The sequence below is a fragment of the Tamandua tetradactyla genome, chromosome 20, assembly GCF_023851605.1.
Source record: "Tamandua tetradactyla isolate mTamTet1 chromosome 20, mTamTet1.pri, whole genome shotgun sequence".
NCBI lineage: Eukaryota > Metazoa > Chordata > Mammalia > Pilosa > Myrmecophagidae > Tamandua > Tamandua tetradactyla.
In genome coordinates this window covers 35,320,070-35,345,468 of record NC_135346.1, presented here as the reverse complement: position 1 = coordinate 35,345,468, position 25,399 = coordinate 35,320,070, and the positions used below count along the sequence as shown (strand labels likewise).

Here is a 25,399-nt window from a genome sequence, read left to right as displayed (position 1 = left end):
TCCCCTTTTATGCTCCCTTCACGGTCTTGGGCTTGCTCCTCCCAAATATAGTATCAAAACCTTAATTATTGCTCAGGCTGTGTTCTGTAAGATATGGGCTAAGTAAGACAAAGAATAACCATAGATTTGTTCTAATTTATAAAATGAAAGTATGCCATTGGTACTTGAAGAGTTAGCAGTAAAAAATTTACTTCTTACACATTACATATCCTGACTGTATTGTCCTAATAACATAGTGCCGAGTGACTGGTCAGAATATAGAGAGATGAAGGAGAATGCACTGGTGGGTTTTGATTCAAGTACTCAAAGGTACTCTTGTATCTGTTCATCAATTTCACAACCATTTAATTGTGCCTCTATGTGACTGGTCATGTGCTGGGTTCTGGGGACACAGAGATAACTAAGACACGATCCATGTTCTCCAGGAGCTTGTGGTGGAGCAGGGGAGTCAAATGTAACACTGGGGTCAGCGCTACATGAGGGCAGGCGATTCAAGGAGAGGGCCTAGGAAGGCCAGGATCTGCTCCGTCTGAGGACGGGGGTCAGGGAGGGCTTCACAGAGGAGGGACTCTTGAGTTTGGTCCAGAAGGAAGAACAAAAACTTGCCAGGAGGCTAAATGAGTGGGAATAAATTACTCTCGTCTTATCTCTGGACTCCCACTGCCTGTTGCCTTTTCTTCTTTCACAGCGTACACTTCATTTCCCTATAGAATTCCAGTTCCTTGCAGGTCGTCTTACTGTTCATCAGCGAATCTCCGTCCTCCTTCACTCTAAAGTCGAGCTCAAAGCTTGTAGTAGGGGCTCGGCAAAGACTTCTGGAGGCCTCCGAAAGGCACCATTCATCTGTTTAGTAATCTTTGACCCTCTCTTCCCCGCAGCACCCTGAGGAATGCTTCTCCTTCCTTCTCATCAGCGACTGTAATTCCCTGGAGCCAGGTTCTCTCTGAAAAGGGAGCTGGGGTGGCTGAGGAGTGAGAAAAAGCCTTCCCTGTGACTTAGCGCTCCTCTTCTGGGTTGGGGGAAGGTGCTTCCTCTTTAAGCACTTTGGCCATGGGTTTTGTTGATGATTACATCAAATGTGGTGGGATAACATTTAAAAGGTTTTATTTGGGGGTGGTGGAAGGGCAGTGGTCACGGCAATCCATTTTAACTCACATATTGCTGCTTCATTCTCTCTTCCCTTCAAAAATAATAAAGAAAAACCCCAAACACCTTGGCCTCCACTGCTCCCAGAGATGGAAGCCATACTTAAAATCAGAAAAGAAACAAACAAAAACAATCTCGGCTTTTGAGCTCAAAACAATACATTTCATAAGTCATACATTTTATAAGCAATACATTTGGAAAAATAGCTGCTGAGTCTGTCTCTGGAACCCACAGCCCTCATTGCCTACCTAAACACAAAACACTGCTGAGCTCAGGGAATGGGCAATCATCAGAGCTGGTGAGGGTGGGTCCCACTCAAGACAGGACTGGGAGGAGGTTTCTGCCTTCAGATGAGAGACAGCATGAGACGGAGGAAAGTCCAGTATTTTTGCCCACGTGAATCGGAGGCCCTGTGAAATTTCTTCCCTGCTGTAGCCATGTCCTGGTACAGGGCTTTGGTGGGATCAAAGGTTTCTTGAACCAAAAATGTGGATAAAATTTCCTAAGCAGCTGTACTGGGGTTTTGGCCACTTGAATGATTAAGGAAATAGTAAGAGTGTGGCTGTCTAAGAGTGGAGGCTGAATTAAAGTCTTCAGGCTCTTGGCAGGGCACAAAGTTCCCTGTACTTAATTTGGTCAGCCCCCCATTCTCACACCTGTTGACATCTTTGCCACTCAATGCAGGCTTTACTCAATCAACGTTAACAATTTAAAAGCCTACACAGCATTAAATGCCATTAAACAGGCCTCTGCATGAACAGACACGTTATTGTGATAACTGAAAAAAATGGCACACGGCAGTGACTGGTTCATGGTCAGTTTCCTTCCATCTCCTGAGGAGTGGGGGAGCTGAGATGGGGGTGGTGGCAAGCAGCAAAATGGAATAAAGTTAGTGGTTAAAGCTGGGGACTTGGGTGGGCCCATCCTGGGGAAGCTCCCAGCTTGACCACTCAAGCTGTGTGATCTTGAGCCTGTCACTTAGCTTCGCCCAGCCTGGGGGTTTTCATGTGCAAAATGAGGGTAATACTATTCACACCTCCTAGGGCTGCTATGGACATGAGAAATGAGTGTACACCGCGCAATTCTGTGTCTGGCACATAGCAAGCATTCAAGGGCCAGGCTCCTGAAGTGAAAGCCAAATTAAACAGGTGAACTTCACCTCCACCTGGGCAAGGGTTGTCAGCACTCACAGAGCTGCTCCCATCCGCCTCAGACTGCTGTGAGCCGAGGGGGTGGCAGGAGCCTGTCCATGAGGTCCAGGGTGGGGCAGGGGTGGGGTTGCTGGGGCCAGTGGGGCCAGGGATGGCTAATGTCAGAAATACAGACATGGTCCCTGAATAGACCCCCCAGTGAACTGCTGGGCTTTGAAATAAAAAAAAAAAACAAAAACTGGCTGTGTATCTTTGGATATGGCACGTAGCCTCTCTGAGTCTCATTTTCATCTGTAAAAAGGTGACATTAATTCCTTCCTCCCAGGGTTGTTGTGAGATTAAAATACACTTATATAAGTAGTATTTCTAGCACAAGGTAAGTGCCACTAAATGAGTCAGTAACTAAAGGGAAAACCACTCTACCTAGCTATATAACCTCAGGCAAGTTATTTCACCTGAGTAAGCCTTAGCTGCCTCATCTATAAAACGGGAGCAGCAGAGGATTGCTGTGAGGATCAGGCAAGTTACCAAGAGTGAAAACTTTGTAGACTCTAAACTGGTAAACAAGATGCTCAGGGCAGAGCCCGCCGGACAATGGGTTGCAGAGGTATGGAAGTCAATCAAACCAAGAATCCCAAGGGCCAGGTGTGCCAGGGAACCAGGGTGCAATGGCCTTTCTTATTTATAAAGTTTACTATATTGGACCTTTTTTTTTTTTTTACTACAAACATATTACAGTGTAGATGCTGACTCATTACATTGATATTTCTTTTTAGTTTCTAGTATATTAGACTAGCTAGAAGGAAATGCCTGATATTGTTGAACTGTAATCCCGTAGCCTTGATCTTTGATAATGATCATATAACTATATAGCTCTTAGCACGTGACCATATGATTGTAAAAACCTTGTGAATGACACTCCTTTTATCCAATATATGGGTAGATGTATAATAAAATAAAGATAATAGGGCGGGCCGCGGTGGCTCAGCGGGCAAGAGTGCTTGCCTGCCATGCCGGAGGACCTCGGTTCGATTCCCGGCCCCAGCCCATGTAAAAAACAAACAAACAAAATATAATAAAAAAAAACAAGAAGATGTTTCCCTTTCTTCCTTCCTTCTATCCTTCCTTCCTTCTCTGTCTTTCTTTAAAAAAAAAAAAAAAAAAAAAAAAAAAAATAAAGATAATAATAATAAAAGGGGGGATAAGGGATATGGGATGTTTTGGGTTTTCTTTTTTCTTTTTATTTCTTTTTTGGGAGTAATGAAAATGTTCTAAAATTGGCTGTGGTGATGAATGCACCACTATATGCTGATACTGCGAGCTACTGTTGTGTATTTTGGATGGATTATATGGTGTATGAATAGATCTCAATACAATTACATTGAAAGAAAAAAATTACACTGCAGAAAATTCTTAAAACACACTGGAAAATACAGAATTGTGACCCCACCATCTGGAAATAACCATGGGTAAAGGGCCTTGTTTCAGTGCTGCACAGCCACAGGGGAGTGTACACGGGCAGCATCCTGCAGGGTTCTAAGGGCAGGCCCTGAATTTAAACACCAGTCCCACCTGTCACTAGAAAACTAGACTTCAACCAGGCTTCTAAGTGATTCTCATGTGTGCTGAAGTTTGGAACCCCTGCTCTACAACATATTTCTAACAACTCCACAGCATTATCTACCATTATTTATTTTTTAAACATTCTTTATTATGAAATATATATACAAAAACCCAACACATTTCAAAGTACACTGTAACGAGCAGTTATAGAACAGATTTCAGAATTTGGTGTGGGTTATAGTTTTGCAATTTAATGTTTTTCCTTCTAGCTGCTCCAAGACACTGGAGACAGAAAGAAATATCAATATAATGATTCAGCAGTCATACTCATTTGTTAAATCCCATCTCCTCTGTTATAACTCTTCCTTTTCCTTTGATCCTTCTCCCAATCTTTAGGGATATTTTGACTTTGCCCCTTCTAACGTTTTCATGCTGGAAAGGGGTGTTGATAATAAGGGATAGGGGGATGGAACTGGTTGATGTTGATGTTTTGGAGAGGCTGGCCCCTCTGGATTTCAGGACTTATCTGGCCTAGGAACCCTCTGGAGGTTGCTGGGTTCTAGAAAGTAATCTTAGCGTGTGAAACTTTTGTGGAATCTCAGGTAAAATCCTAGATGTTCTTTAGGGTTGACAGGAGTGGTTTTGGTTGGGGGTTGGCAATCCCAGGTAATTAGCAAATCTAGGTAAAGCTAGCGTAAGAGTATCCTCTGGAATAACCTTCTGACTCTAATTGAACTCTCATAGCCATTGAAACTTTATTTTGTTACATTTCTTTTCCCTCTTTTGGTCAGGAAGGTGTTGCTGATCCCACGGTGCCAAGGAAACTTTCGCCCCTGGATGTCAAGTCCCACATAGTGGGGAAGGTAATGATTTTACTTGCAGAGTTGTGCTTAGAGATAAAGAGGCCACATCTGAGCCACAAAAGGAGTGTACTGAAAGCAACTCTTAGGCATAACTATAGGTAGAATAAGCTTCTCCACTACAGAAATTGGCTTCACAAGAGCAAGCCTCAAGATCAATAGTCAATTGATCTTAGTCAATTCATCAATAGGCTTGGCCTATTGACTAGGGAATCCCTAATGTTTGAGACGATATCAGGGTTTTTTCCCAGTTCTACCATTATTCATTTAATCAGTCTCCTCTTTTCAGACATTTAAGCTACTTGCCAGTGGTGGGGCTGGAGCCCATTTGCACAGGGGTGAGAGCCCACTTGTGTGCACCTCTTCCAACTCTATGTTGGTAGCTTGAAATCAGCCACGATGGAGCTTTTACACCACGGACATTGGCAAATGCTACAAATCGGGACTAGCTGTTAAATTTCACCAGTGCCACAGGCTATTTCCATTGGATTTTGCTATTATGCACAACACTTGTGATGAACATGCACCCACATACATTCTTTTCTTTGCTCAGAGAACCTCCCAGAAAGAGCATTGCTAGATTAAAGGATATGCTCATTTTTAAGTGGTTTTGATACATATTGCCAAATTGGCTTCCAGAAGAGTTATCAACTTATACTCCTACCAGCAGGATAGGTCTAAGCTTGTTTCTCTGCACCAGGTACAATGGACTTTTAAGCTGTTGGCCATGGATACAGGACCCTCCACCGAGCCCCAGTAAGGAACAGGGCAAGTCCCTTGCCTCCAGCATCTCCAGCTCAGTGGGGACTAAATGCTAACTGCTGCCTTACATGTTTCACACTTGCCTCTCTAGAACAATGTTCTATATCTGTCAGTCCGATATGCTAGCCCCTAGTCACATGTGGCTATTGAGCATATGAAATGTGGCTTGCATGACAAAGGAACTGCATTCTAAATTTTATTTAATTTTAATTAATTTAAATTTAACTAGCCACATGTGGCTAGTTACTACTGTACTGGACAGTGCATTGCTAAAGATTCTGACGGGACCATGGCTACGGTTCTTCTATAATTGATAACCATGTTGATCAGAGACACTACATTATTTGCCTGAGTTCTGATTTTGAGTATTCTGTTCCCATTGACCCAGAAACAATGAAATTCTGGGATTTCTTAAATGTCTGGAAATTCTAACATTTCAGATTTTAAAAGACATCTCCCAGACTGCTTTTCCCACCTAGACTGCTTTGTAAGATTATGTGTGCCCTTGGAGATCTGGAAATGCTGAGTTCCTAGCTCAGTACTGGGGCTCAGAGGCCAGTTATTCGAGGGGAACACAAGTTCCCCGACAATCACTATCAGGGATTGTTGATGGACCACTGCACCTCTATGCTTTTGCTTAAACTGTTCCCTCAGCCCAAGGAAGCCTTCTTTCCTAGCCAATGACAGCTCTTCTAGGAAGCCTTCCCTGATTTATTCCTATTTAGAATTCAAGGTTTCATCCTCTATGTGACCCCTAAACTTGGTTCATGAAGTTAAAGGTAAGAGTCTTATGTTACCCATTTAGAATCTATTTAACCCTGATTTTAGGAGAAAATGTGAATAACTTTGACAACTAGATTTCTTATTCCAAAGCTGATTTGAGATAGTAAATTAGAAAGTGAAAGATTCCTAGGGAAAGAGAAAGTGGAGATTTCAAGAAGCAAAGAGCTAAAAGTCATGCTGTGAGGCTTCTGAAATACAGTTTTTGGGTCACACAGGCAGGGGCAAATACTTTTCCAGAACTCAACAGTTCTTGAAGGTAGTGCTATATTAAATAACTGATGTTCATTAAACACTATAAGACATAAAATTAAAAGTCTAAATTCTGGAGAAGAAGTCAGGAAAGTCATTGTAGAGTTCTAGGATTCAAAGCTTGACAGGAACTGACATGTCATCTGTATTTTACAGATGCAGACACCGAAGCACAAAGAGGTGATGTAATTTCCACAAGGTCACAGAACTGTTTCCTGGCAGGGCTGGAACCAGAATGGCCTCCTTGTTCTCACACCAATACCTGGAAAAGTTACTTAATGAACTTTTTATTCCACAAGGCCACTGAATCGATCAGGCATTTATGAAAGAAAAAACAATATACTCTACCCCCATAAAGAAAGTTTCTCTTGTCACAGATGATAAACCCTGGGAAAGGATACTTCTGTATATAGAAAAGGAAAAATGGAACAAGAGTTAGCATTTATATCTTTATGACTAACATGGTGTGAATATCACCAATTGAGGGTGATATAATATTTGAAAGGGCATTCTCTAATTGGGGTGATTAATATCCAAATTGAAATCTCACATGAGCAATGTGGTCACAGGGTCATTACAAAATGAAATTCCCCAAACACATGGCTGTCTATCAAGAAGTAAATGACAGAATAGAAACAAATGACTGATAAATTATTTCAATGCTCTGCACATCACCAGCCATTTATTTTGGAGTTTGGGCCATGGAGAAAGAATGATAGGATTGATCTAAGGCAGTTATGAACTATCACGTATAAATAAATATACATCTTCTTGCACTCTGCAGGAGCAGGTATTCAAAACAATGTGGTGCACATAGACAGACAGCTCTTTAAATGATACTTTTTGCAATTACATTACAGCCTTCCAGCAGATAATAAACCTTCAGTGTCTTGAATAATTTAAAATTTTCCAGCGGCATGAAGGTTGAAAGGAAAGAAAATCACATTCTGTGTTAGAAGGAGCAAAAAAAGACCTCAGCAAATTAACTGTGGGAATTCTGGCCGAAAAATGTCCAGATTTTCTTTCTTTTTCCTGGTAGGTGGATATTTTGTCCTGGCTTAACCTGGCCCCTAATTTTCAAAGTCAAGGAGCCCAGAGTGAATGAATCAATGAGAAATAAATGAGGAAAACACAAGACGTTAAATCCTTAAAAGTTATTCCTATCATCAGAGGTAGTAATACACAATGGCATATTACTCTGGATCCGAATGAACTTGAGAATGGACCCTGATTCTGCTGTTCACTGGCTGTGTGAACCTTTTTAATTCTAGTTTTGTCACTTGTAATAAATCAGGATGATAATATCAATATCATAAATTCAGTGGGATCATGAATTAAAAGTTCCAGGACTTATTAAATACTTAATAAATGGTGGCCTTTATTATTATCATTTTCATAAATTATTATTATTATTATTAATGATAATTTAACATTTTGGGTCTTCATGGTATAGCTAGAAAGGGGGATGAAGGAAGGAAGAAGAGATGATGATCACAGAGAGTTTTATATCAAGGAATGTTATGGAGGGAGGGGACTCAAAGCATCAAGACCTAATACTCACTTGCCAGGTGGGGAAACTGTTCTAAGCCCTATACCTGCAATATCTCAATTAATCTGCCCAACTTTTTGAGGAACTAACCCAATTTTACTTATCGAGGCACAGGAAAGTTAAATACTAGCTCAATGTCACGCTACTATTTGACTCTAAAGATTGAGTTCTCAGAACTCTGTTCCTGATTTAAAGCCCAAACAACTTAATGTTTCTAAAAGGAAGGGTCTCTTGGAAGGGATAACTTGGGATAAAAGATGAAGCAACAACAAAAAACAGATGCAAATAAAATTTGGCTGAAATAAACACAAAGTCTTGTAGTTAGTGTTTTGTTTTTTTTTTTTAAATAATGTGCATGAGTATAGTTTTATGCTCTTGTAAAAGTAGTAATGTCTATAGGGGAGTTGGTGGTCACAAAAGCTGATTCCCCATATTACCATGGTGGGCGTTTGTGGTTAGCTAAGGACACAGCACACTGTGGAACATCCAAAGAAGCAGTCATTAGAGAGTGCCTTTGGGAGAGGACTGACAGCCGCTGCTCAGAGTTGTTCGAAGTGTGTACTGTATACACTCCAGCAGCCACTGGCAACATGTTACCGTGGGGCTGACACTCAACTGTACTAGTCAAGATACGTATTTGGGGATGAGTCAAATTAAAATATATTGAGTCAGCAAAGGAAACAAAAAGACATAATTGGGGAGTCCATATCTGCATTGACACCCCGCCTCTGCAGTGCACCATGGACGTTTGGATTTGCCAGCAGCAGTATTCCCGCAGGGACACCCCGGACCAGGGGGATCTAACTGTGTGCCTCACGTCTGGAGGGATCTGACAGCCTGTGGAGGCTCTCCCCAATCAGCAACTGGTCATTAACCAGTCCTATGACTTTAGACAAGTCCCTGTTTCACACCTTTGACATATACAGGTTGGGTAAAGATCTCTGAGAGTAGTGCTGAAATTCTCTGAACTCTGAAGTCGTGCTGCCTGGGAACACAAGGTTTTTATCATCAGTGGAGATCCTTGATGTCTTCCAGATTTAAAAATAGAATTTGTGTGTGGGTAACTTGCAAATGCCTGAACTTGAGGTTTCACATGTGGGGAGCGTGCTAAGAGATGGGATCCGTGGGAGTGTGGAAGAAATATTTTAAAATAAAGGTTGAAATGTGACTAGAACCAGAGTGTCTGTTCTGAAAACTCACTCTGCTGCCACATTTTTTAGAAATTTACTTTGCAGTTGAACGGATATGTGGGGAATATACACAGGGTCTTCTGAAATCTGGAGGGAGTCAGGGGGAAATCAAGGCAGAACTAGACCCCATGATGGATGTGGCAGGGAGGATAGTTTTAATTTACATGAGGAAACACTTTCCTAAGAGCTGTCTGGCCAGGGGTGACCCGGCAGGAAAAACGTGGCATGACAAGTGCAGCACAGCTGCTGGAGGAGGCCATCAGGATTAGCAACCTAGGCTCAAGGGTCACTGCAGCAAACCTGAGCAGGTAAGTGTACTGAGCTGAAAGAACCAAGGCCTGGGGTGTCTTGATTTGAACTTTTTACTATTTCCAAGGCCACAAAGATGGCTAGAAGTAGGCTTATCCATGGACAGCACTATGGGGGCAAAAATGCTCATGGGTAAGTTTTAAATGTCCCAGGAAAGGACAGAAATCATGTGCTAGAGTGCAGGGCCTTAAAATCAGGTACCATGAGAATTGCAGGACCAGGAAAAGATGGGACCAGATGGAATAGATGGGACGAGACAAAGGAAAAGGCAGGGAGCTTCTGACTTAGGACTAGCTAGGGCCCGAAACACATTCTCACATCAAAAACCGTTTTTTTTATTAGACATTTCAGATGGAATTTATACCATGCCTAGTGAATTTAGAATTATGGGCTGGGTTGGCACCTCTAACAGGTGATTATGGTAATTTAGAGAGAAAGTACTAAGCCATTTCTGTCATAAGCCCATTTCAGCTCGAAAATAATAGTGCCTCCTTGTATTTATAGAGTGCTGAATACTTTCCAAAGTGCTTTCTCATCTATTATCTCATTTGATCCTCACAGCAGGCCTGAGATATAGACTGGGGCTCTGCCGTGGGACTTTCAACAAGAACTTTTCCGTCTCTGAGCTTTACTTTCTCTATCAGAAAATGAGGGGCTTAGACTCATCACTACTTCTCGAGAGCTCCTTCCAACACTAACATGTGAAGGCAGAGTTTCTCAGCACGAGGTCCTGGGATGGCCTGCATCTGCATTGGAAGCCTCTGAGAACTGGTTATAATGCAGATTCCTGGGCCTCACTCAGATGACAGATTTGGATTCTGGAAGGGATGGGACCTAGGAATCTGCATTTTAGACATACTTCCCAAGTGATTTTATATGCATAGCAAAATTTGAGAACTTCCACTCTAGTATTTCATAACTCCTCAGCCCTGAGATCTTGTCATGAAACACACACACTCAGCAACTGAAAAAATCCTGAAAAAGTATAAAATTCTGATGAATGGCAAGAAAACATTCTAGTTTTGGCTGAGTGGATGTGCTCATCCAGATAATAACAGCCTTCAAGGATATAATTAGTGCCCTCTAAATTGGAATATGACTGTTTAATAATTTAAGTGAGATCATCAGGATTAATGAAGAGTGGTTGAAGTTAAATGTGAGCCCGTAAATCCACACAGGACTGTGATAGTGAGGCAATTATTTATCACAAAGCATCCAGAAAACAGGGGTCTGGCCAAGGCTGAAGGCATCTTCAATTATCTCCTCTTACTGAAGGCCATGCATTTTTGTACTTAGGGTCATTTAGAGTCTACATTCAAAGAAATCACCATTCAAATATATCACAAAGCACACCCATCATTCCTGCAACCCTGTGTTTTCCAAATCTCATTATTTCAATTCTCTCAAAAGATCTGAGATGCCTGTTAAGAATGCAGATAACTGGGGTCCACCTCAGACCACTGGATTCAAATCTTGGTGGGTGGGCCTTGATAATGTGCATTTTAACAAACTCAGGTGATGCCGATACAGGTAAAGGTTAAGAATCATGTTTGAACCTAGGTGGAACCAAAGACCATGGGTACATGCTGCAGGCTTGGGCTGCCTATCTCCTTGGCCAATCAAACTAGAGGTTTCTCCTCGGGGGTTCTTTCCTTCCATTGAAAGCAGCATCCTCCTCTTTTGCACTTTTTAGCTCATTAAGTACTTTTATGTTTCTAATTTCATCTCATCCCTATAAGCAGATTTTGAGGCAGATGGGTAGCTCAGCTCTCATCATCTGGTGCTTCAGTTAACAGTAATAATCATAACTGCTGCCACAATACCAGTGCCATTAGCGATGACGCTTGCTGGAATCTTAACATGCGCCAGGCCCTGCTGGAGTGCATTATCTCATTTAATCCGTACCCAACCCACGTGAGGGAGGAGAGTAGTTACAGCTTGGGGATGGGGAATGTCAGAAACTCAACTCAAACTAGTTTATATAAAAGTGAACATATTGGTTTGTGGGGATGGAGCTGGCCTGAAGCTCATCTGGATTTAGGCTGGGCTAGGTGGCATCACAGGTGGGCCTCCTGGATGAATCACCATGGCCCTAGGAATGGGAGATAGGCTGATGACACCCACCAGGCTGGGCAGTGCACTGGTTGTCTGTTCACAAGAAACTAGTTTACCAAGTTGACTATGTTCCCCTGCTTTCCCTGGCCTGAAGGTGGGAGATGGAGACAGGGTTTTGTATCTACTACAAAAGAATATTTAGAGTCAATTCTACTCAGGAAGGTCTATTTATAGGTCATTTTCATTCACTCATGAGTTTCAGTGCCACCTCTTCTGCCATAAGGTAGCAGAAAATGCTTGTTGGAAAGGTCAGTGCTGGTCTTTCCTCCTGCCTGGTTAAAACAAATGTGCTGACTGTTGCAGAGGTTCTGAGAAGGTAATTGTAGGTTTGAGTTCTCCATTAACAGAGATTGGAGCGCAGCTATTATTTAGGACATTCTGGACCATATATTCTGACAGCATATAGGAAAAAAACTTAATAGTTTCTGAAAAGACTGGGCAGAAAGCACAGTCTTTCAGCATTGTAATTCTGCCTGTTTTCACCCTCACTGCAGATTATTGGCAATGTGCAATAAATCCCATTCATTAATGGGCACAGGAGGGGGGCAGACAATAGACAGTGGGAAGTTATTGGTTATTTTGAAGTTCTTGGTTGTTCATAAATAATTTGTGCATCTCTGAAGAGGTTTGCATTTATGAAGCATTAGAAGTTAAAAAATTTAAAAATCATTCTAGGAGGAATAAGTATCCTGATCTTACAGGAGGAACTGAGTGTACATGAGGAGCCCCAAAGGTTGGGAAGGCAGCCTGCCATCTATTACTACTTTACAGGAACCCATGCTTCTAAATCACATCAGAGGAAAGGATGATACATTGTCCTTGACATGTATCTATTTCTTTGTTCTATCTAGTGATACAAAAATTATATTTTCAAGAGATTTCTCTATTTGTGATAATAATGCAAGAGGAAAAAGAGAGGAGAGTGAAATTGACCTTTCAATGCCTGTGAACTATATTGATTCAGAGTGCTATAATTTTCTTCTGATTTTTTATTACTTTTTTTAATAAATAAATCATTTTTAAATTTGTGGATCTGACCATCTTGAGCTTTAGAGTTATCAAGCATTGCATACTTTTTGGTCATGAAACCGGTAATATCTTAAGCCTCTGATGTTAACAGTGCTGAAGGTACCTCTGGATTAGAATCAAGACAAAACTGGCTTAGGAGTTGTACCTTGTTAGAGAAAGGCTTGTTTTAGTTCACTATTGCTGCTGGAAGGCAATATACCAGAAAAGTGTTGGGTTTTATAAAGGGATTTATTAAGTTACAAGTTTAGAGTTCTAAGGCCATAAAAATGTCCAAACTAAAGTATCCAGAGAATGATACCTTGACTCAAGAAAGGCTGATGGCATACAGTAAACCTCTGTCAGCTAGGAATGCACATAGCTGGTGTCTGCTGGTCCTTTGCGTTCTGATTTCAAATAGCTTCCCTGGGGGTGTTTTCTCTATATCTCCAAACATCTCTGTCTGTGGTGGCTCTGAGTTTCTTCCAAAACAGTTCCCTCTTAAAGGACTCCAGTAAGCAGATAAAGACCCACCTTGCACGGGTGGAGAAATATTTCCATGGAAACCACCTAATCAATAGGTCCCACCCACAACTGGGTGGGTCACATCTCCATGGGAACAACCTAATCAAAAAGTCCTACCATAAACAATAGGTCTGCCCCCATAAGACTTGACTGGGATAAAGAACACAGCTTTTCTGGGGTACACAACAGTTTCAAGCTAGCTACCTTTCAGGGGCTGAAGGTTTGCAGTGAAATTGGGAAGATACCAGAAATACCTCTGTTACATGATGGATTTATTTTGAGGCTACCACGGGTAGGAATTAGAGCCAGTGCCTACTGTGATGGTCAATTTCATGTATCACCTTGGTAGGTTATGGTATTCAGTTGTTTGGTCACACAAGCCCTGGCCTTAATGTGAGGGTGTTTCATAGATGGCTCAAAATCATTAGTCAGTTGATTTCATCTATGGCTGATTAAAATCTTCAGTCAACAGAGCACATGACATTGTCTTCAGTAATGAGAGGAGTCTCCTCATCCAATTAGCTGGAGGCCTTAAGGTGAGATCTGAGGATTTTAAAAGTCAGAAAGTAGAATTTCTATCTCTACTTCACCCTGGGGAGTTCAACTTCATCTTCAATAAGTTTCCAACTTGTGGTCTGTCCAATGGAATTTGGATTCCCCAATTCCCACACATGATTAGGAATGAGCTAATTCCTATAATAAAGATCTTAATATTTACACACACACACACACACACACACACACACACACACACCTCCTGTTGGTTGTTTCTCTGGAGAACCCTGACACATACATCCACCTTTCAGTCAATGTGCTTTATTAACCTGCTAGAATCAACATTGTTTGGAGGGTTTGGTTAATATTTGTTATAAATGAAAACAGCAGAAGACACCCATTAGACATATGGCTATGTATTGACTGAGTATTTCATATCTTTTCTCAAAGTTTTAATTTAAATTAATTTTGTTCTTTTTTTTTGCATGAGCAGGCACTGGAAATTGAACCCGAGTCTCCGGCATGGCAGGCGAAAACTCTGCCTGCTGAGCTACCATGGCTTGCCCTAATTTAAATTAGTTTTACATGTAGGAGGAGGTGGGATATAGTAGGGACATGAATTTACTGTACTTTGGTTTGAACTCTCTATTGGATGTGGATTTTCCCTTTAGGCAAATGTAGCTATTAGGAGGTTTCCTATAAAATTAGATGCATGTTTAAATCACTTACAATAGTATCTGACAATGCTAAGTGCTACACAGATGCTATACAGCATTATTATTATTGCTAGTATTGCCCATTCCCCTCTCCAATGCAGACAAAATCAGCCTTTTTGGTTTCCTACTTATGGAATCAAATGTGAATGATGAGAATAGGATTTGGTTGGTTTTGTGCTATACCAGGTTAGGTACCTAAGGAACCTCTTACTTTTATTTCAGCTTCAAATCTCATCTGCCTCTAGACCCTGAGTAAATAACAATTCACATTAGACCTAAGCTGGCAGAAAAGCCCAGGAGCTTTTGAAAGGCTATGACAGAGGGGACAGTTCCGTGGCTCCCTCCTTGGAGACTTTAATCCAAGGACCGCCAATAACATGCTCCATTTGGTTTTGTTTCCCCATTATATTTTTAAGGAAGCACTAAAACAGCGGACAAGGTTAGACTTTAACCCTCATGAGAAAATCAGGAGAATATCAGCAGTTTAGCAGTCTTGCTGCACAGTTTTTAAAATGTAGAAGGCTCACCTACCTCAACAGAAGCTTCACCTTTCTGAAAATATGATACAGCTATTTTCCACTAAGGAAATGATTCTTTCCCAAACATCAGTCCTTTTGATATTACAGATGCAATTTGAGTGATTTGATACACACACACACACACACACACATATGTATATATATATTTGCTATCCCAGTAAATCATTCATAGAGTTCTTGATTCACAAGATCTTGTGGCTTTTTTTGAAGATGCACAAAATAACCCATAAATATATTAAATCTTCATCCTGTGCTCCTGCCAGATATCCACCAAAAGATTTATAGATTTCCCTCATTATAAACTAATTGATATTCTGTAACAGCTTTAATCTTCTTGGCAGTTTTCTCCTTTGGAGTCTGAGAGAGAAGTGCTTAGGATGTCAAAGACATTAAAGGAGAAGAGAATCAAGAAAGCCTATGAATTTTCTTAGTAGTAAGACACCCTAGAGACTGACACTAAAGATCTGGGATTCTTAAGATTACAGAACTCACTGAGGGGAAGATCAATCCCTCCTGCCTAACGTGATTATCAACCAGGAAGAGACTATTCTAAAGGCAAGAATGCATTTTAGGCCACCTACCAACAACCTCTCTGAGCCTCAATTTTGTCATCCGTAAGATGCAACTGCTTTCCCTGCACTCACATTTCCGTAGAGGAAACTATTTCACCTCTGCAATGGCTGGGGAGGCGATGCTGGGCAGGCTGATGTGAGGGCACAGTCACTCTGCCCTTGCGGCCTCCTTTCTCCTCTCCTTCCCAGGGGTTGCTCATTGGCACAGACTCTGCCCCGCTGGGGGAGGCCACAGTTCCTCCGCTAAGCCTGTCCCTGGTCAGTCAGTTCAGGAAGAAAGTGGTAGAAAGAGAAGCAGGTTGTGTTCTCTGGATACACCTCTCTAACAATATAGTTGATATCCTGGTCTCCTCTGACTCCTGTCTCTATTTCACAATTGACCCAGAGTTAGAAAGATGTGCTAGTCATTTCATAATGATAAGAGAAAAAGGACTGTAGAAAGTTAAGTGGAAAACGAACAAACAACAACAACCACAACAACAACAAAACAGTAACAAAGTTATATATTATTCGACATCTACTCCATAAAGGATAATACACAATGAAAAGGGAACGAATGTAGATTCACATTACATTCAATATCATCTAGTTATTAATATCATCTAGTTATTAATATCATCTAGTTATTAAAAAACAAGTTAGTTCGATATCCATTGACCTGAGGGATTTCTGTGATACATTTTGGGGGGGGAGGGGAGAGTTGTCATGTATACAGTAAGTTCTAGTTAAAAGGGGGAAGAATGTAAAGATTAGGGGTAAAGTTTCTGGAATCAGGCTGTAAGGTTTAAATCAAAGCTTTGCCTCTTTGAGCTGAGCACACCTGGGCAACTTAAGTCTTCTGTGTTTTAGTTTTCTCATCTATAAAATGCAGATAAAGTTTTTACCTCTTTTAAATAGAAAAAAGACCTTTGAGATCATTGAGTACAGTGGTTTTCAACTGTGCATGAACCCAAGGTAGTGTTGCAATAAAGAAGGAGTGAATACACTTTAGCACATAGTAACTGCTCAGTAAGTATTAGCTCTTGTTGTTACATGTTTGTATGATTACTCAGAATAGTCTGGAATGATACTCACTGACTGTTATCATTAGCTACCTCAGTGGGGATGGAACTGGAGGGGGTTTGGACGGGTATAAAAAAGTAAAAGGAAATGAAAAACACTGGGGGATAGGGGATGCCAAAATGTTGCCTTGTGCTAACGAGATTATGGGTGGCTCTTTCTGCACTGTCCGTATTTTCTCCTGGACTCTCAGCCTGTGCTCAGGCCGTTCTCTCTGCCTGCACCTGCATCAGGGAGTGCACATTTCATGGTCTCATGGTTGCCCCTAACTCATTTGTCCCCTTCACTGGACACGAACCTCTGATGCCTTCTAGTAGAATCTATTTTACGGCTGTAGTATCCCCAGCACCTGGTCATTTCATGAGTATTGTTGAATAAATGAACATGAATTACTTTGATCAGTCAGGGCAAATGCAGAGAGAGAGAGAGAAGAAAAAGAAAGAAAGAAAGAAAGAAAGAAAATCAAGCAGCACAAAACTCAAAAAGGTGGAAATAACCTAAGCAGTAAAATAAAAATGGGGAGTGCCCCACCAACAGTTGTGGTGATGTGGAAAACAAACCAGTGCCGGGGGAGAGGTGACAAGAAACAAGGAATAGGTACTCACTGGGCAGCGTCAGGTATGGGATGTTGAAATGCAAAGTGGGACAGGGTAAAAGGAATTTCCTTGCAGTGCTCCCATGACTGGCACGGTGTGAGAATGCAGGTCAGAGGTGATGTGCCCCCAGATCGGAAAGAAAACCTGTTACCCTGGCCTTGCAGCAAAGGTTTCTCCCAAGGGAGCTAATGGGCTCAGCAGTGTCTGCGCCCTTCGGAGCGTGAATCACTGCCAACAACTCATCAATACCTCTGCCAACACTTGGTTAAGAACTCCCATCAGGGGCGATTCCCTTTGTGTGACTTTGTTTGTGGATGGAGACTTATGGGACATGATGCTATTGATGAACTCATGTCTTTCAGTTCTGTTCCTCATCATTCCAGGCAGCCCTGGTTCATCTGAAGACAATAACCCTTCCCATTACTACAAATCCCACTGCTTTGGGAAACCAACACCGGTTTGAGTTGAGGTGAGGAAGGAGAAGGATGGGAAGAAATGAATAAACATTCATTTTCCTATTAAAAATATCCCATCTAGGGCCACAGTGGCTCAGCAGGTAAAAGTGCTTGCCTGCCATGCCCGAGGACCCGGGTTCGATTCCCGGTGCTTGCCCATGTTAAAAAAAAAAAAAATCCTATCTAGGTAGATGGCAGGTCTGCTGTCCTCCACCCTCACACATATCACAGAGATGTGAGAACATCTCTATGTCCTCCTAATCCTCAAGCAAAGCTCACACATTTGAAGAGCTTTTAGAGACCCCTGAAAACTGCGCAGTGTTCTATTTGTCAGCAGGGCCAGCATTATTCCCGTGTCAGCTTCTGCCTCCACTCTAGTCCCTGGTGCTTGCCTGCACAAAGCTCTGGATCTTATTTCAAGAATTCATCTGTTCCAATTTTATCTCCTACCTGAGGTCTTGACCCTTAGCTGAATTACAATTAGTTGCCCTGAGGATCCTGGAGGAGGCTCATTTCGGAGGAAAATGCCTTCTGCTAGGCAGTGCCAATCTATCCTGTAGTTAGCATGTATGAATTTCAACCCTGAGAAATGCCTCTGCTAATGTGACCCAGAGAAATCTGTCTTTTACGATGGCCCATATTTGCTGCACTTTAGAAAGTCCTCTCCATAATTTTGAAATTGTTTCTCCCAAATCTCATTTTCAAAACAATCACTGCTGAGTAAGTTTTCTTCTAAAGCTGCCTTGAGAATTTCTTTTTGAAACAAGAATAATGATTGCTTTTCTGAAAAAAGCAGGCTGCAAAATGTGACAGCGAATGTGCAAGACTGAAGGGTGTGGGGTGAGAGTTTGGCTCTGGGCTCCAAGCCAGAGGAAATGGGGGCGGTAATCACTGGGGCCTTACTTTTCATTCTCAGCTGTGAAATGGAACAGTATTTGTTCTCTTCTTTCTCTTATTAGGATTTGGAGGTGGCATTACATTGGGTTAACATTACCCAATAGAGGACCTTGCTGCACCTGGCAGAGGGCGAGCGAGAGGGTGAGCGAGCGCATACTTCACTGCCATGGCCCTCCGAAAGAGCACAGCAGTGAGCCCAACTGGAGCAGGCAGCCAACACCTGGGGGAAGCCTGGGGCGTTTGCTCTCAAGGAGCAAAGACTTTCTGCTGCAGCATAGTAAATAGAAATCAATTAATCACTTGGGCAATTTGCTCATATTTTCTCCTTCCCGCTGGCCAGGTGTAAGCCCCTGCCCTGGAGGTGGCAGGCTGGGAGAAGGCTGAGGTTGGGTGAGAAGACTGGAAAAAGGAAAGCAGGAGAAAGGGAGAGAAAGGCAGTGGTTGAACCTGACGTGCCACCTCCTGGCTGCGTGAATCTGGGCAAATCATATCTCTTCTTTTGAGATCCAGGGATCTCAGGGCTTCCCTTGGAGGTTGCTGCCAAAATTAATGAGAAAACGTAAGACTGGCACATAGAAATTATCTCCTTAATGGTGACTACTATTATTAAAAGAAGATGGTGAAGGGATGGGAGGCAATTCAGGTGGGGGCAAAACAGTGGTACATTTGTTTCATGCTTATAATTCGCAAAGCACAAATTTCAGCCACAGAAAGAGGGAGCCTCTAACCACATCTCTATCACCCCTGCCCCCTTTTCCTGAAAACCCGCCATAAACAAATATTTGCTAATAATAATAACAATAATAATAACACTAATGCCATATCTTATATGTTTATCTACAATGTTAACTCTGTGCCAGGCAATGCCCTAAGCACTGTACATATATTAACTCATTTAAGAGTCACAGCCACCTTAAGAGGGAGGTACCATCATAACCCCATTTCACAGAGGAAGGAAGCAAAGCACAGAAAGGTTAAATGACTGGGTCAAAGTCACAGAGCTAGTAAGTGACAGGGCCAGGATCAAATATATAACTACTGTCAGGGTCTCTGCCAAAGAGCAGGCTACAAAGATAAGAGAGACCCAGGCCCTGCAGTCAGTGAACTAAGAGAACTCGCCCCATTGGCATGAGTGAATCAAAGATAATGTGCTGATGCTACTGTCACTATGAAGGTTAATTCAAGTGTCACCTTGGCTAGAACCTGGTGTCCAGTTGTTTGATTAAGCGAGCACTGGTCTGATTGTTCTGTGAGGGATTTCAGGGGGTAGATTAGTAGTCAGTTGACTCATAATGACTAATATCTATGGCTGATTACATCTACAATCACAAAGGAGACTGCCTTCAGCAAAGAGAGTAGCCTCATCCAGTCATTCGAAGGTCTTAAAGGGAGAACTGTGGATTTTAGCAACCAGCAAGCAGATTTTCTATCTGCTTCAGCCAGTCAGCTTCTCCTGGGGAATTCATCAAAAACCTTCCTCGTAGTTTGCAGCTTGTGGCCTGCCCTATGGACTATGGAGTTGCCCATCCCTACAGTCATGTGAGTCAAGTCCTACAATAAATCGCATAATATTTACATACTATTTCCTGGAAGAACCTTGGCTAACACAGTAGCCATGGCTGAAGGGCTAAGGGAACAGAGGGGACAAGATCCATGGCGAATGACACTGATGCAGTGGTCACTGCTCTCGGGACCACAGTACAGCATACAGCAAACCAACGTTTACACAAATACAATTTTACTTCTACCTGCATGAAGTGCTAGGAAGGAAAAGTAAAGGGTGCCATGAGAATGCATGTGGCAAGGGTTAGAGAGGACTTTACAGCGGTGGTAAGAACTGAGTTAAATATATAAATGTGCACACATGTGTGCAAGGATACACAAACATGGAGGCCTCTGTGCTAAAGGCATGAGTGTGGTATTAAAACGTGGTGACAGGGCAGGCCATGGTGGTTCAGCAGGCAAGAATGCTCGCCTGCCATGCCAGAGGACTCGGGTTCGATTCCCGGTGCCTGCCCATGTAAAAAAACAAAAAACAAAAAACGTGGTGACAGGCAGGTGAGTTTCTCTTGAAATGGCCACCTTTAGTTATCCTAGAGCACACATGGACTCCCTCACTTCACTGCTCCTTAGTGCCTCTGCAAGAGGGCAAACAGAGGAAAAGGCTTCTCTTGATATTGCTTTGACTGGTAAAAGCTTTGATGCAAAGAATAGGCATGAAACCACTGGTTGGAGGGCAATTTATTTTGGATTTCATTTTTGGCTCCACCTCTGTCTTTTAAATCCAAGACAGAAAATTATTCCACCAGGTGAGACTTACAGCTAAGAGACTGCAGTGTGGTCTAGTGGCCAAGATCACATGCTTGGGGCTAAACAGACATGGTAGGGTCACTGTGACAGTGTGACATCACTGGGTCACAGAATAGTGATGGGACCAAGGAGTCACTTAGCTTGACAAGGAGTCTGAGGCTCAGGTTTCTCACTGTAAAATGTCATGGCAGGTAGTGTAGATGGGCTCACTTAACACTTTGTTCCAGTCAAGTTCTCCCTTTCCTACCTCTGCTAAAGAAGGCAAAAATGGAAAATTCATATTTCTGGCCTTCCTTGTAGATAGGGGTGCCCAGATGTCAGAGCCCTGGCCAAAAGTCTCTGGGGAGATGCTCCTGATAAGAAGGCAAAGCCTTGACAAAGGGAGGCTTTGTGTCCTTTGCTTTTCTGCCTGAAAGGCAGACTTTCTAGAGGCATTTTGTGACCATGAGGATGATGAAAGAGGAAGAAAGAGGAAACCTCATTCTTTGATGACAGCCTTGAGCAGCTGCACCAGTCCTGGATCTCTTACTATTAAAAAACATTAAATAAATCTCTTAACTTGTTTGAGGTGCTGTTAAGATTCCTATCATCTGCATTTCTAAATGGATACAGAAACAGAACCTTTGTCACAGGTTATCGAGGATTAAACGAGGTGATGCGTGTACAGCACAAGGTCCATGGCCTGGTACCCAGCAAGCATTCAGTCCATGGTGGCACGTGTGCTGATGAGGAGGAAGGGGAAGGTGGGAGAATCTGCTGCCAGGGGCGAGTCACGCGTGGAGTGGGTGGGTGGGTGGGTGGGGGGCAGGAAGCTGGGTGGGACGGGTCCTACCTCGATCACTGAAGTCGTCGACCAGCACAATCTCAGCCACAAGCTCTGGGGGCGAGCGGTTCAGCACGCTGTGGACAGTGCGGAGGAGGGAGGACCAGCCCTCGTTGTGGAAGGGGATGATGATGCTCGTGTTGGGGAGTGCCTCCAGGTAGTGTTTGTGGTTGCAGCTAGAGGGCGACAGGGAGAAGGAGTGAGTAGGTTCAGCTCCCACCTTGCCACAAGAACACAAGCACATGTTTCAGGTGACTACAAATCCCATTTCCTCACCATTCTCCTTCCCTCCAGACCCTGGCAACTGTGGTTTTTTTCTATCCCTATGGATTTACCTATTCTGGATATTTTATATAAATGGAATCATATAATATGTGGCCTTTTGTGTGTGGCTTCTTTCACTCAGCAAAATGTTTCCAAGGTTCATCCGTGTTGTAGCATGCATCGGAGCTTCCTTCCATTTCATGGTGGAATAATAATTATGGACATACCACATTTTGTTTATTGATTCATCAAGTGATAGACATTTGGGTTGTGTTGGGGATTGAATCACGTCCCCCTCAAAAGGCATGTCCAGGTAGGTCCCAATCCCTGGCGTGTGAACCAATCTGTAAACAGGTTTCTTTGAAGATGTTATGAGTTAAGGTGTGCCCACACCGAGTGAGGGTGGACTTTGATCCAAGGATGGGAAAGGAAATTGAACACTGACGGCAAAGCCACGGGGAGCAGCCAGAAGCTGGAAGTCAACGGAATCCAGAAGAGAGAGGAGAAGATCTGCCACTTGTGCTGCTGTGTAACAGGAAAGCCCAGAAACCCAGAAGACAGCTGGCTGGCCAGAAGCTGCCAACCCCAGGAGAAAGCAAGCCTTCTCACTTCTGAACCCATGACTCAAGACATTCCTGGTGTTAAGTCAATCCACTGAATGGCATTTGTTTTAGCAGGCAGGAAATTAATATAGGTTGTTTTTATTTTTTGGTTCTTATGAGTAATGTTGCTATGAACATTGGTGCACAAGTGTTTGTATGGAAATGTTTTCAGTAGTACCTATCAGTGTAATTACTGGGTCATATCGTAGCTCTATATGTACCTTTCTGAGGAACTGCCAAATTGCTTTCCCAAGTGGCTGCACCATTTTACATTCCCACTAGCAGCATATAAGTGTTGTAATTTTTCCACAACCTCATCAACATTTGTTATTATCTCTCTCTTTAATTATAGTCATCCTAGTGGGTGTGATGTGGTATTTCATTACGGGTTTGATTTGCATTTTTCCTAATGACTAATGATGTTGAGCATCTTTTCATATGCTTATCGGAGAAATGTCTACTAATTGTCTTTCATTTTCAGATTGTTCATTGCTAGCATATAGAAATACAATTGACTTTTGTAGATTGATCTTGTATCCTGCAATCTTGCTGAAATTTTATTCATTTTAGAAGATTCTTTGTGGATTCTTCAAGGATTTTTTTATATACAAATCACGTCATCTGCAAATAGAGATGGTTTTACTACTTCCTTTTCAATCTGCATGTCTTCTATTTCTTTTTCTTGACTAAGCGCACCCTGGGTAGACCCTCCAGCACAACATGAAAAGAAGTGGTGAGAGCAAATATTCTTGTCTTGTTGCTGACCTGAGAGGAAAAGCATTCCATTTTTTACCGTTAAGTATGATATTAGCTGTGGGTTTTTCAAAGACTCTTTTTATCAGATTGAGAAAGTTCCCTTCTATTCTTAGTTTGTGGAGTGTTTTTATCAAGAAGGGGTGTTAGATTTTTTTCAAATGATTTTTCTTTGTCTACTGAGATGATCATGTGGGTTTTACTCTCTTTTCTGTTTATCTCGTATATTCTATTAATTTTCTATTACTATGACATATTACATTGATTATTTTTCATATTTTTGAACTTTCTATTCCTGGGAGAAATCCCACCTAGTCATGGTGCATAATCTTTTTTGCATATTGCTGGATTAGGTTTGCTAGTACTTTGTTGAGGATTTTTGGTCTGTGTTCATAAAGGACGTTTGTCTGAAGTTTTCTTTTCTTGAGGTGTCTCTTTTGCTAAACCCTAGGTTAATATTAACATAATTCTTTATTTGCTTTATTCTACAACATATAATAGTTTCAGAAAAACAACATTAATATTATTACAAAAAATATGATTACAGTAAGCAGTTTAAGCTCTTTTTTTTGTCCTTCATTTCTTTTTGTCTATAAACTATATATTTCATTAGGGATGAACAGTCAAATTTTTCTGTTTTGAAACTACCTGAAAAAATTCCTCTCTGTGTGATTACGTTACCAACTCAATAAACAGTTGGGTTCATTTATTCCATTTAGCCTTTGGTTTTTAGGAATTGAATTTTACACTTTGATTTTGACTTAATCTTGTTTAATAATTATGCAAAGTATTTACCCAGTGCCAAAGACAAATCTGCAAAATAAGATAAAGAGGATAACTTAGAGAATTCTGGCTTTATCTCTGTCTCCTCCTTACTGTTACTTTTTCTCTCTTTAGGAATGATTTTATTTTAGGCTTATCCTTCTATTGTTTCTTTCTTTTTTTTTTTTAGTATGAGTAACTATGTATACAAATTCCTATCCCCTCACTCTTCTTTTCAATAAATGGTATCATGCTATACACACTTTTCTTTACCTTGTTTTTTCCCCTTAACATTATAATCTGGAGATCTATTCATATGAGGGCTACAGTTGCTGCTTTTGTGTTTGTTTTTAAGGAGTGGGCAAGTCCATTTAGTTGTACCTAAACCATGGTCTCCAATTCAGGTTTTATAGAAAAAAAGGTTACATCTACCACTTGTTTACAAATTTGAGTGGGGAAGAGGAATGTCATTTACTGACATTCCAAATCAATGATTTTAAAAGTGTGGTCTTGGCCCAACAGCATCTGAAACGTAAATTCTCTGGTCTTACCCAAGACTTCCTGAATCTGAAACTCTGGGGGTGTAGCCCACACAGTTTACAGTTTAACAAGCCTCCAGGCGATTCTGTTGCCACTCAAATTTCAGAATCACTGCCCTAAAAAATGTTCACATTCACAACTGGCTGGGATTTGGTTTTCTGGAACAGATTTTGAGGTGAAAAATTGTATGCAGAGGGATTTCTGGGGTATGCTCTGGGGAGATAAAATGTAAGGAAGTGAGAAAAGCAGAATGCACGAGAAAGAAGCTGACTCCCACGTGGTTGCATCTGAGGCCTCAGCCCATTTTACCGGGAGCTCTAGAGTGGTGAAGGTTTTTCTGAGTTCCTAAACTGAGACAAGGGGACTCAGCCTTTAGATTTCCGCATCAACCTGGCACTGGGAGGGGGCGTCGCCTTGAGCAAGGCCCTCTCCAGCTGTCAGTCTCCTGCTACTCAATTCCCAATGAGTGACACAGCTAAGGGCTGCCCAAGGGCCACATTCCCAATAGCGGGGGCTGGGGGCATCCCTTAAAGAGGAAATCTGGGCAGTGCACCCCCTTGTTCACAATCACATGCACAACAACCCTACACAGAAGGCATCATTACTCTCCCCATTTTACAACTGAGGCACGGAGGGGTTGAAGAAACTTGTCCAAAGTCACCCAACTAGAAACCGATTGGGCCAGGATTTGAGCCAGGGTAATCTGGCGCCCAGCGTGTATGCTCAACAATTATGTTGACTCCTGGGAATTGCTTCAGAATCCACAATCTCACAAGATCCCCAAGAGGCAGGCAGCAGGCAGGGCAGGG

At 42.0% G+C, this 25,399-nt stretch overlaps 1 protein-coding gene across 2 annotated transcripts in view; it reads right to left on the bottom strand.

Annotated features, from left to right (window-relative positions):
• The window catches only part of GALNT10 (polypeptide N-acetylgalactosaminyltransferase 10), a 239,554-nt gene that overhangs the window by 79,842 nt on the left and 134,313 nt on the right, over positions 1-25,399 (bottom strand). For both annotated transcript variants that reach the window (XM_077137482.1, XM_077137483.1), the window contains exon 4: positions 21,679-21,845. In XM_077137482.1, the coding sequence (XP_076993597.1) occupies positions 21,679-21,845 (167 nt within the window). The remainder of the gene's footprint in view (positions 1-21,678; positions 21,846-25,399) is intronic.